Raw genomic sequence first — 19,566 nt, 5'->3', positions numbered from 1 at the left:
CTTCTCTATCTCAAAAGAATAATTTTTTTTAAAAAATCTTTAAAAAAACCCCAAATCCTCTCTGACTTCTAACATACATAACTGCATACTAAGTAGGAAGTACTCCCTACATAGCATTTCACATAAAACAGGGCTGGAGTCTGTTCTTCACAACAAAATTCTTCTTCTATGATCCTAGTTTGATATCATCATAATTACCATAATCCTCTAACTAAGAGAGTTTGGAGTCATGGAGCCATCTTTGACCTGTTTCCACATTCCATGAGTTTAAAACAAAAACTGCCACCAATTCCTCACAATCCTTTCATGTATCTACAATAGTCTCATTCTTTTCTTGGACTTCCCAAGAAAGTAAATTTCTTTGTAATCAATACTTTCCAACTTAAACACTGGTGGCAGGTTAGAGGTTAATCTCATTTCCATCTGGTAAGAATCCTCTCCCTTCAAAGCCCAGTCCACATGTTATCTACGTGAAGGCATTTGTAACGTCTTCCCCATTTCTCCCAGTTGATACAAATCACTCTTCTCTTCTGCAAGTTCATAAAACTTCGGCTGGCATCTTTCCTAAGGCACTGTTCTTTATTAGTTATTTATGTCTTTCTCCTCAATTAGATTATAAACCTTTGACCACAAGAATACCTTAATCTATAATTCCACAGTCCTTGACACCATGCTTTCCATGTAGGTATCTATAGTTGTAGATATCAGCATGTGGTCAATGAATCAAAGTTGTAACAATGAAGCCATTTGAAGTATCACAGGTTAACAATCTCTTCCCATAGTAATCAGTGACTATAACCCAGTGACTATAGTGACTATAACCCGAATGACTATAACCCAGATGTTCTTCTAACCACTTCATATGTGTCACCTCATTGACTCTTCAAAACAACCCTGTAGCAGATACCAGCATTACCTCCACCTTAATGTCAGGAAATTGAAGCACAGCAAAGTTAAATAACTTGGTATGGAAATGCATGCAAGAACAGAATTCAATCCCAGGCAGCTTAACTCCAAAGCTCCTGCTTGTTGCCATGAGGCCATACTACCTCTAGAACACAGCTAACTCTCAGTTCCACTGCTACAGTCCTCTTTACTCTTTAAGGAGATATAAATGCCATTCTCCCCAACTCAACAACATTCAACTCAAAAGCTTAGTACTCATCCAGTATTATTTTTACTAAGTAAAGCTAAGGTTTATTATACTGGACAGAAAACTAGCTATAGATTTAAACATTTTGCATACAGAATTAAAGTTCTACACTGTTAATTATCTTTTTGTCTAAAAACAACAGACCCTTTACATACAACAGAAGAAAGAGAATATTCCAATTCTGCCTCTTAACATCATGCTTTTTGTTGGTGTCTTTCCCTTTGCTTTATCTTATTCCTCTCCCTCTACAACAAAGGCTATGCAAAGAAATGAGGGAGCACATAAAAGCTGCTCAGCTCTAAATTTGACAAGGTTTATTAAAATATACATTGCCATTTCAGTAAAAAGCCAAATCAGTCATTCTATCTCATACACACATATGACGCATGTATACGCGTGCACATACACACCCCTTGATCTTAACTCCTATGTTTCCCAGTATCCAGTTTAAAAGTTATAAAGTCAAATTACTTGTGATTCTTATTTCAACCCCTGAAGAAGAAAAACATTAGCTACTTCATAACGTATACCAACTGACATGTGAACAGAGACCTACAAGACATGAGAGAACAAACCACACTAGTATATAAGGAAACAGTTTCAGGGTAAAGACATACCAAGCACAAAAATACTGAGCTAGGAGCGTGCTGGGTGTGTCTGTGGAACAGCAAAGGGGCTGACTGGCTAGAGCAGTTTGTGTCAGAGAGAATGACGATTGAGGGAAAAGGTCATTGGATAGCTAAGATCTGGCCTTAGGACTCTGGCTTTACTCCAAGTGAGATCAAGAGCTATTGGAGTGTTCTGAGCAGTGCAGTGATATAATCCTGTTTATATTTTTAAAAGATCACTTCTTTTAAGATAGCCTGCAGGTGGTAATAGTGGGCTACTACAGTGTAATACAAGGATGTGAGTTAACGAGCGTAACAGGAGAGGAGCTGGTGAGTAGACTCTGGATTTTCTAGATAGATGCAATTAACAATAATAATATTCAAAAACTATTACCAAAACCAAAGAGGAAATTGCTCAGATAGTGAAATCACCTGTATATGCCAGAGGTCTGGTATTAGTAATCTGCCGTGCTTTCATCGCTTGTTGTTGTTTTTCCAGAGCTGCTAACATATCCCCCAAATCTAGCTGCACAGGGGTTTTATTTTTTTTTCCAGCTGCCTTTGATAAAGCTTCCTGCAAGATAAATGGAACATTTATTTTTTGTGATGGCATTTAAGTGTGGCAATTTATGATGACTGTCACTCCTTCTGTGTATCCCCCGCCAAACCTACCAATTACATCTGTTCATAAATATGAAAAAAATACCTGTAGTTTTTTTTGCTCCATACTTATTTCTGAATATTCTTGAGCTGTGGCAAGGGCTGCTGCTAAAGCTTTCTTCTTCTGACTTTTTGCACGTTTAGGAACTGAGGTTGTAATGGGAATTGGAGTCTGAACTATATTGATCGGTGAGTTTTCAGGTAAATCATCCAACTAGGATAACCAGACAAAAACATTTGTTAGTGATTTAACAAAGGTCTAACCGTAAGGAAAGACAATCCAGAATGTGCGATGTTCTATACTGTATCTGGACTGGAATCTTTGAGGATTCAATGCCAAAAAGAACAGAGTGAGATGGTGGATCCTTCCAGACTGGGAAATAATAAAGAGACAAACTGCTTAATGCAATTGGTGACGCTTGTCCGGATCTTGGCCTGAGAACAAAATAACTCCCAAGTAAAGTTTCACGACAACAGAGGAAATGGACTGTATGCTGAATGATATGATTCAATTAATGGTGTTTTCTTGTCCACAACAGAACTATGGATTTTACAGGAAAGTATCTTTGTTCTGGCTATGTTGAAAATAAATATTAAGTACCAAATACATGGTTTTCTTCTCTACCATGGTGCCCCACATGTCTTTATGCTAACCTATAATACTTTTCAACATATCCACAGTTCAAAGGATGTTCAAATACTTTGCTTATCTTTTTAAAGAGTCACTTACTACTTTTGAAGAAAGTTTCTGTTGAATAGTCTCATCTTTAACATTTCCACTCTCATTTAGTTCTTGAAATCTATCTTCATCCTGAAATAATTTCACATTTTAAGTAAATGTGAAATAACAATAACTCTTTAAGAAAAATGCTTTATAACCTTTAGAGTAATGAAAAATGGAGAAGTAATTTTTAAAATTCTAATATTAGACTAAAGTCAGTCTTAAAAAGGAAATCTCATTTCTCACATGCTACAACATAACTATCTTTATTATTCATCAGTGGGACATATCTGTTCATGTTCATTCTTTGGATTTCCGTGTCTACTATCCCATCTTAATTAATTCTATTTTTAAAATGAATACATAATTGAAAAGAAATACAAAAGGGTTTTTATCATATTTCAGATAATTTGGAAAGTATTTTCAACAGAAAGCTTAGTATGAATTTCATAAATATATTCCCTGTCCTGTAATACTACACATACCTGTCAATAAGGTTAAAAGTATAAAAATTTAAAAGAAAATCCTATTCAAAGTAATTTCTTAACCAATATCCTCCTTTAGAGTGGAAATTATATCTAATATTTTTAAGTATAAGGATGGAACCAATTATATGGTTAAGTGCAAATAATAAATCTGCTACATGTTCTCGATAACTGAATAGAGATGCACTCTCAAGTCCTTTAGGTCGATTACTAAGTTATCTAACATATTATTCATTTCTAGTCTCTGGCCTAAAGCACATTTTCCAGTTTAATTTCCACCTATTCACCCATTTTACAAAAACTATGACCCAACAAAAGTGAGTTATTCAAATGAGTTACCTGGGATGTTGTTCACTATCCTGACACAACCAGATTCTACTGATTCTTTAAAGTCTATTCCAGAGATTGTCTCTATCCTACTCTAAACCCAAAGGGACTTGTTCCTCCTTTCAACCCCAACCACACCTAAGCAAGTACTAGGTATATATGCATCTATATTACTATATAGCAACCTTCCTAAGGCTACTGTGTTTACTCACTTAATGTATCAGTCACAGCAACTTATTTTACACATAACAGGCCTCCAATAAGAGTCAGTTAGATGAATAAACAATAAAAATACTCCAAGCAGAATACAAACTTTCTGCCTATTAGAAAAAATAAATTAACTTTTTTTTTTTCTTCTTCAAGATTCTCCTGGCTAGCAGCACAAATTACCTAGACCAAACCATTCAAATCTAAAAAAACCTGACAAAGAGACTAAACAATAATAATAAAAATTAGGGAGAAAGTTTCGTACTAGGAGAAACCAACATAAAATCAAGTTCTACCTCTACACATTACCTCATGACGAAAATTATAAAAATAGACATTAATGAAGTTAACTATAACTTCATTACTAACTATTATTAACTATTATACTAACTATACATATCCTGGACAAAAATGGATCAATGCTTCTGAGTAATTTATAATCTAATAACAGAGTCATAAAAAGTACTTATCAGAATGTAAGAAAATTAATTTTTTTTAAAAGACTTTATTTATTTATTTGACGACAGAGATCCCAAGTAGGCAAAGAGGCAGGCAGAGAGAGAGAGAAGCAGGCTCCCCTGCTGAGCAGAGAGCCTGATGTGGGGCTCCATCCCAGGACCCTAAAATCATGACCTGAGCCAAAGGCAGAGGATTTAACCCACTGAGCCACCCAGGCACCCCCCAAATTAATTTCTTAATAGGAACATTTGCTATAATAGTTTACAAATAAAGCCTGAAAAAATACCTCAAAATATAAAGACTCAGAATTTGAGTCGCCTCTATGAGATTGACTGGTGTTTAATTGCTTATTATCTTGTCGCTTTTGTAAATTCTGTCTTCTTTCTGAAGAAGTACTATGTCCTCGGCATCTGAATCCAACCTAAGTAAGCACCAAAAGAAAAAAATATATTATTTAAGTGAACATTTTACTGAAGTATAACATACTTATAGAAAAGTACACGAAAGTATACAACTCAATGAATTTTCAGAAAGTGCACAATTTACTATAGAAGTTTTGTTCAAGAGCTTTTGACAAGATCATTTTAAAAGAAATAAAAAATGTGATAATGCAAGTTACTTCCCTCCTCCCCTCCACCTCATACATGAACTTTTTTTTTTTTTTAAAGATTTTATTTATTTATTTGACACAGGAAGAGAGAGAGAGAGAGAGGGAGAAGCAGGCTCCCCGCTGAGCAGAGAGCCCGATGCGGGGCTCGATCCCAGGACCCCGAGATCATGACCTGGGCTGAAGGCAGAGGCTTAACCCACTGAGCCACCCAGGTGCCCCACATACATGAACTTTTAACCAGCTTTACTTATAATAGCCAAAAACTGGAAACAACTCAGATGTCCTTAATTGGGAAAACAGTTAAACTTACTGGGGTACATCCCTACTACTGAACAACAGTCAGCCACCCAATGGAACAAACTTGAGGTACTCAATAATCTGGATGAATCCCCAGAAAGCCATGCATGTGAGGAAGCCAATCCTAAAAGGACTGTATGAGTTCATTTATAAAACATTCTTGCAATGACAAACTACAGAAAGGGGGGAACAGATCAGTGGATTCTAGGCGTTAACGAGAGGCTGGCCAAAAGAGAAAAGGAATGTGGCTATAAAACGAAAACAGGAAGGATCCCTGCAGTGATGACTCTGTTCTTCCTTGTGTCAATGTCAATATCCCGGTTGTGACACTGGACTGCAGTTTTGCAAGATGTTCTCAATGGAAGAAATTGCACAGTACCCTATTAAACTATTGTAAGTCTTCTAACATCTGTGGTTTTATTTTTTTAAAAAACAATTTCTAGGAAAGGTTAAAAATTAAAACTTATTTCCAAGAAAATAGATTGAAAACAAAATTTTCATTCAATCTATAAATTATCCTATTAATAAATCTGTGAAATGTTCAATGGTCAGAAGGGCAAGATTTGTAAGAATCTTAAGACATTTTGGGCGCCTGGGTGGCTCAGTGGTTAAGCCGCTGCCTTCGGCTCAGGTCATGATCTCAGGGTCCTGGGATCGAGTCCCGCATCGGGCTCTCTGCTCAGCAGGGAGCCTGCTTCCTCCTCTCTCTCTCTCTGCCTGCCTCTCTGCCTACTTGTGATTTCTCTCTGTCAAATAAATAAATATAATCTTTAAAAAAAAAAAAAAAAAAAGAATCTTAAGACATTTCAAGATCCTCCTCTTAAGTACCCAATGCAGCTAACATGAAATACCTCTCTTAACCAGGACACCTAGAAGATGTGAAAAGTATAATCTTCATTACCAGTTACTCCCAAATTCTAACAATAAACAGAACCTGAAACAGATCTAGAACAGAAGGTGCTAATATACATATTTTTGATGATGAAATCAAAATTATGCACACAAAGACATGAAAACCACCTAGCAATTCCCATACTAAGTAACTGGTCTAAAAAGATTTGCTGATAAGGAATAGAATTTTTTTTTAAGAAACAGAATTTTTATACTCTTTTGGGAGGCAGGTTACATGGCAGAACAATAAGCCAAAGAAAACGGTCATATACCAAATTTAATTCTTCCTTAGAGTATGTACTGTGATAACTGGGCTACTTCCTATAACTAGATACCCAACAGCTTCTTAATTTTAAATATTCTTCCAGATATCGAACAGTTTCTTAATTTTAAATATCTACCTCATTTTAAAATAGTATTTAAAATAGCCTATTTTAAATACACACACGATGAAACAAATCTCAGTAAAATGTTAGCTAGCCTCTAACTGATAGCTGTATGAATGTTCTCTATAAAAATACTTCAACTTCACTATTTTAGCAATTTTTGTAAAATGTTTTAAAAATAGGTCCATGAAAAGAGGCTCATACAAGACTGGTAAATGCAATTTCAATGTCTAGGTAATAAAGAAACAAGTTAATTCACATAAATTATTAACACTGAAGTGAGTACTCATCAAGCCCCAAGACAGGTATGACCAAAAAACAAGAGAATAATTCCTGAGCACAACTCTGCATTTCTGTGGACACTCACCATGACAAAAAAGTAAATGTAAACCTGCTCTCCAAAAGCATTAAAATTATATCCAGAAATAAACCCTGTTGTAAATCATTTACTAAATATGTATTAATGTTGCTACAAACACTAAAGCAATTAAAAAAAAAATGGAACTTGATTTCTTATACTTGGGTGACATAAAGCTCCAGGATTAAATTAAAATCCCCAAACTAATGTCCCAACAAAGTTCATGAGAACTAAATTTGCATGTATACCAATTACCTCCTAAAAAGATGACTCAAAAATAAAAAACAATAGTTTTTGCATAGGAAGATGCCACATCACAAAGGTAATCCACCCTCCCTAAGTTGATAGATTAATTTAATGATTAATACAGAACAAAACAGAAATTCTAGAATTAGATTTCAATATACCTGGGAATTTAATAGATGATGAAATTGGTTAATATCAAATCAGCGAAAAGATGGACTTTTCAATGAATGGTGCTGGAGATTTGGGTAGCCACTTGGAAAATATGAAGTGGAACTATATTTTACACCATGCACAACACAAACCCAAATGGAATAAAGATTTAGTATAAAAAAAAAGAATAAAAACACACTAGTGGAAAACAGGCAATTCCTTTATAACCTTAGAGCAAGGACGTGGCACTAAAACTCAGAAGCCATTTTAAAAAACAAAAACAAAAAACAATAAATTCAATATATAAACTTTTTTTTTTTTTTTTAATTTATTTGAGAGAGAGACAGTGAGAGAGAGCATGAGCGAGGAGAAGGTCAGAGGGAGAAGCAGACTCCCCGTGGAGCTGGGAGCCTGATGCGGGACTCGATCCTGGGACTCCGGGATCATGACCTGAGCCGAAAGCAGTTGTCCAACCAACTGAGCCACCCAGGCGTCCCTCAATATATAAACTTCTTAATGCTATTTAAAACATAAACTGGTGTATGGCAATAATAGTGAGCAAAGTCAAAAATAAAAATGAAAGCCTAGCAAAATATTTGGAACTCATATTACAAACTAAAGGCTCCCAAATTTTTAAAAAATCTGATAAGAGCTTGATGAAGAAACCGATTTTTAAAATGTATCAAAAAAAGAAAAAAAGCAGATCAAGATACCCCCCCCCAAAAAAGGGCATAAGATACGATCAGACAAGTTAACAAAAAAATAATAACAGCCCATAAATACATGGGAAGATGCTCAACAACATTCATATACCATTCCACCTAATTGGCACAAATCCAAAATCCTGGAAACATGATTTCTGAAGCTATATGGAAAAAGGCACTCGCCACATTATTGTTGAGACTTAAGTGGTACGGTTGGCCGATACAATCAAATAACAGAAGTGGCTTTACCTTTTCACTCAGCAGTCCCTTATCTAGGAATTTACTTTACTGCTATACACATACATTTCTAAATGATACTGCAGTATGTCTACAATAGCGACAAGTTACAAACAACTCCAATGTCCATGAATAGGAAGACTACAGAAATCAACAAGTATCTTCATACTCCAAACATTACAAGTTATTTTTTAAAACCTGTGGAAGCCCTCCTGTGATAGTATGAAAATGTTTTCAAGATACACTGTTAAGTGATGAAAGCAGAGCACAAAAGAGAGTGGATAAAACACAAGATACATAACTGTATTTACTTAGAATGACATGAAGAAACTCTGGGAAAATACATATGTAACTACTCAAAGTGGGACAGATATAGGGAAGATAAGACAAGAGGAGAGAGTGAAAATGAGATTTTTTCCATCATATAATCTTTTTCATCTCTTCTATTTTTCAACCAATTCACAAAATAAAACCATTTTTGAAAATTTAAGTTTTTAGATTCCGTACATTATTTAAAATTAAGGTTATGACAGATTATAGGAAGAACCTGTCTGTTCAAGTGTTAAAACATAGTAAAAATATTAAAAATCACAAGGAAAACAGCATGGTACAGGTACCAAATTTTAATAAATGGAATAAAACAGCCCAGAAACAGCACCTAGGATGTAAGAAATTAGCAAATGAGAGAAAAGAATAGATTATGATTTTCAAACAGCAGGTTAACTACTTTGAAAATCTACATCATTGCATCATACATCAAAATAAATTCCAGATAAAAAGTTCTTGCAACATTATACTATAAAAAGGTAGTGGAAAATACAAGTGAATATGTCATTTCTAAAATACTTTCTAAGCCTAAAAACAATCAGAAACTGCAAAGGGGGAAAATATTTTGACTTAACAGAAAAAAAAATTCTGCACATCACAAATCAAACACATACTTAAGAATAAGTGGATTTTTTTAAAGATTTTATTTATTTATTTGACAAGATGAGAGAGACCACAAGTAGACAGAGAGGCAGGCAGAGAGAGGTGTGGAGGCAGGCTCCCTGCTGAACAGAGAGCCCGATGCGGGGCCCAATCCCAGGACCCTTGAAATCACGACCTGAGCCAAAAGCAGAGGCTTAACCCACCAAGCTACCCAGGTGCCCAAGAATAAGTATTAACAACACATCAGAAGTAGAAAGCACATTATTCAACATCTGGCTCCAGTTCTTTTGGAATGAAGAGAAATACAAAATAAGCAAAACCTAATATATTACATGTATTTGAATAATTTTTTGTTGTTCTTTGATTATTCTTCACCAGTTTGGAGGCTTAATAGCTGTACTACTTCCTCTCCAGTGGGCCACGGATACCAAAAGTCTAACAAGTTACAATTTCAACATAAAATTTCAGCACTTAGCTAAACATTTTATAGATTCTGTTTATCACATCTATATAAATAATTCTTGTTTTAGCTCTTCTGTTTCTAATCAAATAAAGCTAGACTGCCTCTCATGGGTGCCACAAACAACGACTCATTTTTGCAATAACCATAGAGAAAAGGGCATTATTCTGCTTGTCTAATAATGACAGTCTAATTAATGTTAGGGAGCAACTGATGTCCTTCATTTCAGGGAAGCAAATGAGCAGGCAAGTATTTGGTCTATTTAATCCATTAGTAACTTACTCTTATTTCAGTTCATCCACAGATCTATTCATATGATAGTTTTAATACCTTAACTAGATTTAAGGAATCCAGGAAGTCTATCTAAAAATTGAAAAGGAAAAAACTCTGACCAACAAACAAATCCCTGATTTCACAATCAACCAACTCAAGAAGATAGTTACTGGGAATCCATGGCAGTATATAACTTGCTCAGCTGTATGGCAGTTAGATATTGTTCCCCAAAACCAGGAAGCCACCCAGTCTGGCTACATTAAAGCATGAGACAACAATTACGATGGCCCTGCAACAAGCACAGAGTGCATAGCTTTGGTGTTTAGAAAGACACACGAACAAGGCCATGGTCCTAAAGTTCAAAGAATCAATATTTGTGGCATTAAAATGTTTTTAAATTTTTTATATGGATTAAAAAAAAAGTCATGGCAAATGAAGCAGGATTGGAGGATATTCTTTTTTAAAACTATGAAATATCCAAATATATTTCTTAAAAACAATATAGTAGAAAACAACACAATATACACCTATATATGCATCATCTATAACCAAGATTTTCATTTTGTCTCATTAAAAACTTTACTGGCTAAGCCATTTTAAAGTTACAGATGTCATGGTGTTTTATGATTATGTAATTCAATACGCATCTTCAAAAATTAAGGACACTGAGACACCTGGGTGGCTGAGTTGGTTAAGCTGTTGCCTTTGGCTCAGGGCATGATTCCAGGGTCCTGGGATCAAGACCCACACGGGGTTCCTTGCTCAACGGGAAGACCGCTTCTTTCTCTGCCTCTGCCTGCCACTCTGTGTGCCTGTGCGTGCGCGCTCTCTCTCTCTCTCTCTCTCTGACAAATAAATAAATAAATAAATAAAATCTTAAAAAAAAATTAAGGATATTGCCCTTCAAGACCACTATACCATTTATAATAATTCAAGTTTCTCCAACCTCATTCAAATTACCTGTGAATTATTTCTTTGTTCAGTCTGCCTTCCACCTCTAGAAAACGTCTGATTTTTTTCCATCCAAGGTTTTTTCTGAGTTGCCTGGCAAGTTACATTGGACCAATTTACACTACCTGTAAGCAATGAGATTAAAAATATGATTTATTTATGAAAGACGCCAAAACCTAAATTATCCCTTAACATTGTATATTGAAAGTCAGTCACTATAAACACAAAACTGGAAATTTCTCTACAAAATTTAAGTGGTATTCCAATTCTTAGTAATAGAAGTGCCATCTTGCAGAATACCCCAATTTCTCAATGAAGAAATTTTCTCAAGTTTTATCAGCCCAACTGTACTTTCAAAATAAGGTGAATCTCTTTGGAAGATTTCTAATTTTTTCTGCAGTATCAGCAGGCTTCATGCTTGAAAGCAAAGCTCTGACATGGACAAAGAAGAAAGTATAGCAAAAACACTATGCAGAAAATAAGTACCTGTACATATAGATGATTCCACATGCTAAAAATAAAAACAAAAAAGACAATTATTTTCTGCTTAAGAGTCAATACCATATGCCTTGCAACATGTTTCATAACTTAGTCTAGTGTGAAGCATGCTTATTTACAATCTGAGAAAAACACTTCTCCATATGTATTTTTCATATTAATATACAAAATACATTTTAATCCATTCTATAACTACAGGAATTGTTAATGAAAATAGATACTTAAGCTTTAGAGAAGATAAAAAGATAATACTGACATAGGTGACCAATAAAGGAATCAAAGCAATGTTACATACATTCATGGTGCTAGAATCGGGATTTCTCAAAGCCCCAGCTGCCGGCTGGTTGTTGCTGTGTTTGGGACTGCAGTAGCCACTATCACTGTCAATGTCAGCTTCACTAGCCCCCTGCTCACTGGAGGATTCCGCAGTCGGGTGGGATGCTCTTCTCCTCCTGCCTTTGGACTTCCAGAGCATCGTGGCAGAGCTCTCTGAGAGAGATTTGTTAGCAATATCTGATGGGAAATCTATAAAGCAAGGAAGGTGTGACATCTCTTTGTGAGGACCAAACTGATAAACTCTTGTTAAATTATCATTAAGGTCATAAGAAAATAAAGATATCTTACTTTGTAAATGGAGAAAACAAGTAAAAATTTTGGGGGGAAGATCATCAAAAGGTAAGATGTTCCTGACAAGCTGGTTTATGACATGTATTTATTATGACAAGAGAATAAAATATTTGTATAAATATTAAAACAAACCACCATTACCATTTTCAGAAAAATAACAATACCAGTCTTTTTTGAAGTCCACTGCATACCCCCTCTACCACTGCATCCTCTTCCTCCCCCAGAAGTTACCTCCACATGGAATTCTGTGTTTATCATTTTCTCACTTTTTAAAATACTTTTTTCATGGATTTTTGAATTACTAAAACATAAATCATCTAATTTTACAGTTTTCACTTATAAAAATGAAATTATACTGTCCATTTTCTTTTGTGACCTGCTTCCCAGTGTGCCCCATCCCCTCAACATTAGTTTTGAGATTCTACTGCATGTGGCTGTAATTCATTAATGTCACTGGAATCCTATGTATGATGAACGTACCACACAGTATTTATCCTTTGTACCACTGATGGGATACCTGGACTATTTTGGGGTTTTGCATTATTAATTAATTATTTCAGAAATTGTAATCAAAAGACATTTAAAAAACTCTTGCAATGTCCTCCTATCCTAACAAATAACAATTTTCCTTTTTCTATATTTCTGCCCATAACTTTTACACACAGCATCAATACAATTTTGAGTTGGGCTGTTTAATACTATGTAAATGTTCTTCAAAATTTTAATTTAATTTCATTTCCATATTATCCCACTGAGTGGATGTTCTACACTTCTCTTGTCACCTGTTACTAAACATTTGGAAGCTTTCCTATAGTCCCACCACACTGTTTCAGCCCCCTGGTGCTCTGTCCCAAGGCCCTGAGAACAAGGTGGGATCATTTTCTTATTCATTCATATGAATTTTTCATGTCTTCATACTAATACTTTATTAGTGACAGGCATCGTATAAATCGTTTCCAAGTTTGTGGCTTATTCTTTCACTTATTCACTCACTTTTGACAGAATTTATTTGAGAAATAGTTCTCTCCCGGCAGTCATAAAGACACCTGCCTCTATTTTCTTCTACTGTGGTTTTTCCATTTGTCCTTAATCCACCTAAAAAGATTTGCATGGGGTGTAAATTAGGTATCTGTAATGCTATCTCTGTTATTTTCCACATGTTTTCACATACATGTGAATCTGTTTCTGGGTCCCCTCTTCTAACTTTTGTATAGTGCATTTTTTATGTAAGTCTACAAGAAGTAAGATAGTTTAACAGGTCTTGATATTTAGAAAAAAAAGTTCTTTTCTTTTCAGACAAATGATCCTTTTAGAATTAGTTTATCAAGTTCCCAAAAAAATTCCTATTAAAATATTGATTAGAACTGCACTGAATCTACGGACTGAGTACTGACTTGGGAAAAATGCCATTTGCAGTATCAAATCGTCCTATACAAATAGGATATCTAGTTGTTGTTGTTTTTAATATCCTACCATAAAGTTAAGATCTTCCGCATAAATGTCTGGTACATCTTTTGCCAAGTTCATTCCCAGAAACTGATATATTTGTTGCTATTATAAACACTATCTTTTCTCAAATTTTGTTTGTAACACACTGAAATGCACTTTTGTATATCATACCTAGTATTCTTGTTAAGCTCATTAAATACAAGCTTATGTTCAAGAATAAAAACTTGTTACAAGTTCCTTTAAGTTCTAATATTTCAGTCTATCTGTGGCTGATACCAATTAATCCTCAGAAATTAAAAACAAATTAAACAAAAATACTAATAGGATGTAAAATCCTCAGAATTTGAAAAAAACTAAAGAGTAGGAATACTGATAAAATGTACTATCTTCTAATCAAATTTTACCTTCATTTTCATTTTCTTTTCACTTCTATCAAAGCATAGTTGACATACAATATTACATTAGCTCTAAGTGTACAACACAGTGATGCTGCAAGTGTCTATACATTACGCTTTGCTCACCACAAGTGTAGCTACCACCAATTTACTCCCAACCCTCTGGCAACCATCAATTTTGGTTCTCTGTGTTTATGGGCCTATTTCTGCAGGGGTTTTTCCCCGCCTTTTTAAAGATTCTACATATAAGATTTTAAGATTCCATCTGACTTATTTCACTTAGCATTATAGCTTCTGGGTCCACCCATGTTGTTGCAAATGGCAAGATTTTGTCCTTGTTTATGCTTGTGTAATATTCCATTGTATATATACACCACATCTTCTTTATCCATTCTCCGTTCATTTACTTTTGACATTTGGATTGCTTTCTTATCAGGGCTACTGTAAATAATGGCACAATGAACATAGGAGTGAATATATCTTTTCAAATGAGTGTTTTTATTTTTGGGGGGGTAAAATACCCAGTAATAGAATTACTGGATCACTTGGTATCTCTAGTTCTAGTTTTTTGAGGAATATCCACACTGTTTTCCATAGCAGCTGCACCAATTTACATTTCCAATACACGAGGGTTCTTTTTTCTTCACATCCTCACAAACACTTGTTATTTCCTGTCTTTTTTATTCTAGCCACACTAACAGGGATAAGGTGATATCTTGTTGCGGTTTTGATTTATATTTCCCTGATTAGTGATGTTGAGCATCTTTTCATGTGTCTGCTGGCCTTTTGTAGATCTTCTTTGGAAAAATGTCTATTCAGATCCCCTGGCCAATTTAAATTGGATTATCTGGGAATTTTGGTACTGAGTAAATATTTTAGATATTAACCCTTATTGGATATACCATTTGCAAATATCTTCTCCCATTCAGTAGGCTGCCTTTTTGTTTTGCTAACGGATCATCTATTCATTTTCTAATTATTATGCTTCAGAAGATTGTGTTTGTGGTCACTAAAGGAGCAAACTAAAGAAGTAAGGATTTTTAAAAGCAGTCCCAGGGTTTAAAGCATGTAGAAATAAGTCACTATAATTAGGAATAACCAAAACATAGAAAACTTTGCAATGTATTACATTGTGATTCTTTTCTATAGCCTCTCCAAGCATTTGTTAGTCCATTAATCTCACTGCTTTATGACTACAAACTACACACAATGACTGTACCAGCAACAAGACTGTTTTTTAATGGATTCCCAGATCCCCTTACTCCTAATGGATCTAAGCAATTGCCAAAAAAAAAAAAAAACCACAAAAACAAAAAACAAAAACCTGAATTTGTGTCACAAACGAAAAGGTGCAACCCAAATGAAAGAAAGTATGCACTGCCAAATTTATTTTAAGTCAGAGTGGAAACTACAGAGGGGTAAAAAAGTAAATGTGCCTTTGAGCAGATCTAATTCTTGGCCTTGGATCATTAAAAATTTTTACTAGCATCAGTGACTATGGGTGAGGAGAGAGTTACCGATCTACTCTGTAGCCATTAAGCTGAGAACAGAGATACAAACTAGAATTTAATGATACAAACTGGAAAATATTAATTTTTATCTATTACCAGAATAAAACTTCCTTAAAATTTATATATAGTCTTCTAATAAACTCTGGACAAAAAATATCCAACTAGTCCAAAATTCTTACTTGCTTGATAGGATATATGTGCCACTCACGTTTGTTTCAGATCTATGCTAAAACTTGGCACAGAATAACTTGGCACAGAAAATTTGCCAAGTTATTTCTATAAACATATTATATAATATTAGAGTATTTTATAAAGAGATTTAAACTATTTATAAAAACATACAATTTTGATTTCTGCCAGAATAGTCCTCAAATTCTTACAAGGTCTGCAATATTTCATCTCTGATTTCTGAACTGCTCCACTACTACACAGGAATAAGGACACCTCAAATCCTCCTCAAAATTGCACATTAGCCAGCAAACAAGCTGAAAGAACATTATGGATATGGACTGCTTTTATCCTTCCTAGAGAATTTCACAAAGTGGCAGGATAAATGAAAGGATGAAAGTCTAGAATCCTGAAATGTGGTATAGTCCACAATTATAAAATCAATACATGAAAACAGATGAAAATCAATGATGTATACATAAACACTCTTGCTTACCAGTTTGTTGTGAAGCATCTACCAGAAGCACAATTTTTGATCGATTATCAGGACCTGCTGCATTTGTCTCTTTCTGAGTAGCTACATTTTTCACCAGTGGCCTTTTGCTTTTTATGTGCTGTTGTAAAAGCTGTTGCTGATTTAAGCACACACACACACACAAATAATAATTTAAAATCCTACTCAGTGTACTACATTATAAAATACATATCCACTATGGAACACACCTAAATGTATGCTCTAAATTAGTGCCTCCCAACCCATGGGAAAAGAGGGTTACTGTGTTAGGAATTCATGACATTATCTGCATTTAATTATACATTAAATGATATATTATAGATACACATTTTAATACTATTTTTCAAATAACTATTAACACTATGACTAATAAAATATTAATACATTTTATATTACTTGTACTTCATATTTTCTCAATAAATAATAAATGATAGAAGTATAATCATGCCATATAAGGATTTGTAAATTTTTATTTAGAAGGGTTCTAAAAAGGTAGTACTAAAAAGGTACTTAAAAAGGGTACTGAAAAAGTAGCTCATCCAGGAGATAAATTTTCCTTTCATGATAGTAAGAAAATCCAAAAAATTTCTGCTTTAGAGCTTAAAAACAAAATATAAAAAAGTTGAGCCTTTCCTTCATTTTTTAAAACAGAAGTATTCATCACTTAATAGCAATTTATACAACAGAATTCTGAATTTAACTTCCTAAAGTGAAGTGCTGGAAAGGCACGCTGAGAAATCATGTTTCTTTAGCATCTGAAAGTTATATACTACTCTATTATTTCCCATAATTGTTTCTTTACATTCTCCAGAGGTCCCAAAACAATTTCCCTTGACCTAGTGTTTTGATGAACAAAGACTAAAAGCTTTTTAAAGCAAGCTGGCTGCATGTTTGTATTTTAATTTGTAAAAAGTATGCCAAAAAACATCAAAGATTTTTCACTGAAGAAACTCGGCTAATGGAATCTACGAAAGCATCAACTCCTTGATGATAGAGCCATAAGATGCATTTAGGAAATCACTCTGCCTTCTATTAGCTCAAAACTGCTGAGAAGAAACATGTTTTTCTTTTTACTTGCTTTGCATTAAGGCCTCAATATAAAAGTAACCTTTTAGTTAAGAAATAGTTACCTAGAATAAGCATTAAATCTATTGTGTTTTCAGGCCTGTGTGTCTCCCCCCCCCCCTTTTTTTAACTTAGTCAAAAGGCTGATCTTAAGAGTGGTTTCACACATCTATCTTTCATTTTCTTCAGCTCAAGGAGACCTTGTATTCACGTAATATAGTAAAGCAACACTTTAATAACAAAGTACTATTGCTACTAAAAATTCACAGAATAGCAACAATGAAGTTGAAGGGACTGAGTGAATCACAAATGTCCTCCATAGTATCTCCTGCTGATTTCTGAGGACTGAAATATATGAAGTGCATTAGTCATTCAACACCACTGGCATAGGATCCAAACTACCACTTACAAACACTGGTGTCACTATTCAATTTTTATCATTAAATTAAAACAATTTGGAAATACCTGTGTATAATGATTACATAAAACTCTCAAGAAACCTGAAGATGGCTGTAAATCAATCATCAATTAAGAATAAGGCACAACAGGAGTGCCTGGGTGGCTCAGTGGGTTAAAGCCTCTGCCTTCAGCTCAGGTCACAATCCCAGGGTCCTGGGATCGAGCCCTACATCGGGCTGCCTGCTCCGCAGGAAGCCTGCTTCCTCTTCTCTCTCTCTGCCTGCCTCTCTGCCTACTTGTGATCTCTGTCTGTCAAATAAATAAATAAAATCTTAAAAAAAAAATAAGGCACAATAAAAAACAGAAAAAATTATTTTATAAATGTTCTATCCTTGACTATTTTATAACAGTGAATGGAATGTGATAGTAAATTCAGCATGAAAGCTAACCAATACAAGTAGCAAATTACTTCCATTATTATTAACAACAGAAATATCAAACATAAAAGCCAAGCAAAATAAGTTACTTACTTTTGGTACAACTGGTCCTCTGTTACTGTTTCTGCTTCGATGACTGGACAATGGGAAGACCTGTCCAAGCTGATTTGGACGCTCAGTGCATTCTGTGGTTATAGTATTTACAGTACTTGCAGCCTGAAAGGTGTTGGAGTAAGGTGTAGGAAAAGGATGATAGAATCCCATAACTTGGGCACATGGTGCTGGCATCAGCTGATAATATGTATACTCTGTAGAAACAGGAGGCTGAGCAGATATAATGGGGTAGGCAAGGTATGGTCCAGCAGGGTTTGGATTGGGCTGTTGCCATCGTATATCATTGTTATATAACGGAAACTGTCTGTTAAAATCAAATAAACAAAGAACAAATCTATTGAGAAGTCTGAAAATAATGCTGAAGCAAAATTTCTTAATGCATTTTAATTTTAAAAAGTACAGAAAGGTGCCTTCATAATAAAAAGGAGATAAAATTATCACCTTATTTCTTTGCTGTAATTAGAGATTATTATATACATGTAGTAACAACTTAAATGACAGTATAAAGGAATTCAACCTGATCTACTGCATTGCAAAATTTTAAAAGTACATATCATTCTTATTTATACCTCTCTCCTCAACCTCCTCAAAATATTTCTTCCTAGAAGTAAAACCCCTAGCTGCTGGATCTGTAAACAAAGGAATCCTAAGTCCCCATCCAATGCTAACCACTGTGATGGCCTCTGCAAAAAGAAGAGTAATGTGAACACTGTGTAAGGTGACCATTACAATGGGTGATTTGATTCTTCCACTTCTCATTTTTCAGTTCAGTCCCAGGGCCTCCTACTCCTCTCCTGTACTCCAGGAACCATCTGGCCAAGTCAAGCTCTTTTCCTGGCTCCCCTCCTTGACAATGGAAGCAGGTTCCAAGTCAAGAAGAGAAGAGGCAAGCCTAACATTACCATCCTATCTCTAGCATTAGAGCCTTTCCTAGTGCAATTCCTATGCAGCATCAGCAAGACTCTTCCTGTCTCAGCAGTCCTTACAAAAGGCTGCTGCTGAAGAATGAGGGGCCATGGGGAGCTGGAGCATTGAGCTTTTCCTCACTAATCCCACAGCAAAGCACAATGGAAAAATGTTCACTGTCATAATTTAAAAAAATAATTTTAATCCACTGGCTGGTTTACTCATGAATTCTCAAAGATTATTTAGTATGGTAAGAAAAATTAATTGAGGGGCGCCAGAGGGTTAAGCCTCTGCCTTCAGCTCAGATCATGATCTCAGGGTCCTGGGATGGAGCCCCACATCAGTCTCTCTGTTTAGCAGGGAGCCTTGC

General features: G+C 34.9%; 1 protein-coding gene across 1 annotated transcript in view; it reads right to left on the bottom strand.

The window, feature by feature from the left end:
• SECISBP2L (SECIS binding protein 2 like) overlaps nucleotides 1-19,566 on the bottom strand; it is a 56,797-nt gene that overhangs the window by 25,954 nt on the left and 11,277 nt on the right. Inside the window, exons 3-11 of the mRNA XM_082735652.1 lie at nucleotides 18,270-18,594; nucleotides 16,258-16,393; nucleotides 11,907-12,136; nucleotides 11,600-11,624; nucleotides 11,123-11,238; nucleotides 4,907-5,041; nucleotides 3,152-3,232; nucleotides 2,468-2,635; nucleotides 2,194-2,335 (exon numbers count right to left, since the gene is read on the bottom strand). Coding sequence (XP_082591778.1) covers nucleotides 2,194-2,335; nucleotides 2,468-2,635; nucleotides 3,152-3,232; nucleotides 4,907-5,041; nucleotides 11,123-11,238; nucleotides 11,600-11,624; nucleotides 11,907-12,136; nucleotides 16,258-16,393; nucleotides 18,270-18,594 — 1,358 coding nt within the window. The remainder of the gene's footprint in view (nucleotides 1-2,193; nucleotides 2,336-2,467; nucleotides 2,636-3,151; nucleotides 3,233-4,906; nucleotides 5,042-11,122; nucleotides 11,239-11,599; nucleotides 11,625-11,906; nucleotides 12,137-16,257; nucleotides 16,394-18,269; nucleotides 18,595-19,566) is intronic.

The sequence above is a fragment of the Mustela nivalis genome, assembly GCF_964662115.1.
Source record: "Mustela nivalis genome assembly, chromosome: 6".
In the NCBI taxonomy this organism is placed as follows: domain Eukaryota; kingdom Metazoa; phylum Chordata; class Mammalia; order Carnivora; family Mustelidae; genus Mustela; species Mustela nivalis.
The sequence above is the reverse complement of the archived record's forward strand: the minus strand, read 5'-3'. Positions and strand labels throughout refer to the sequence as shown.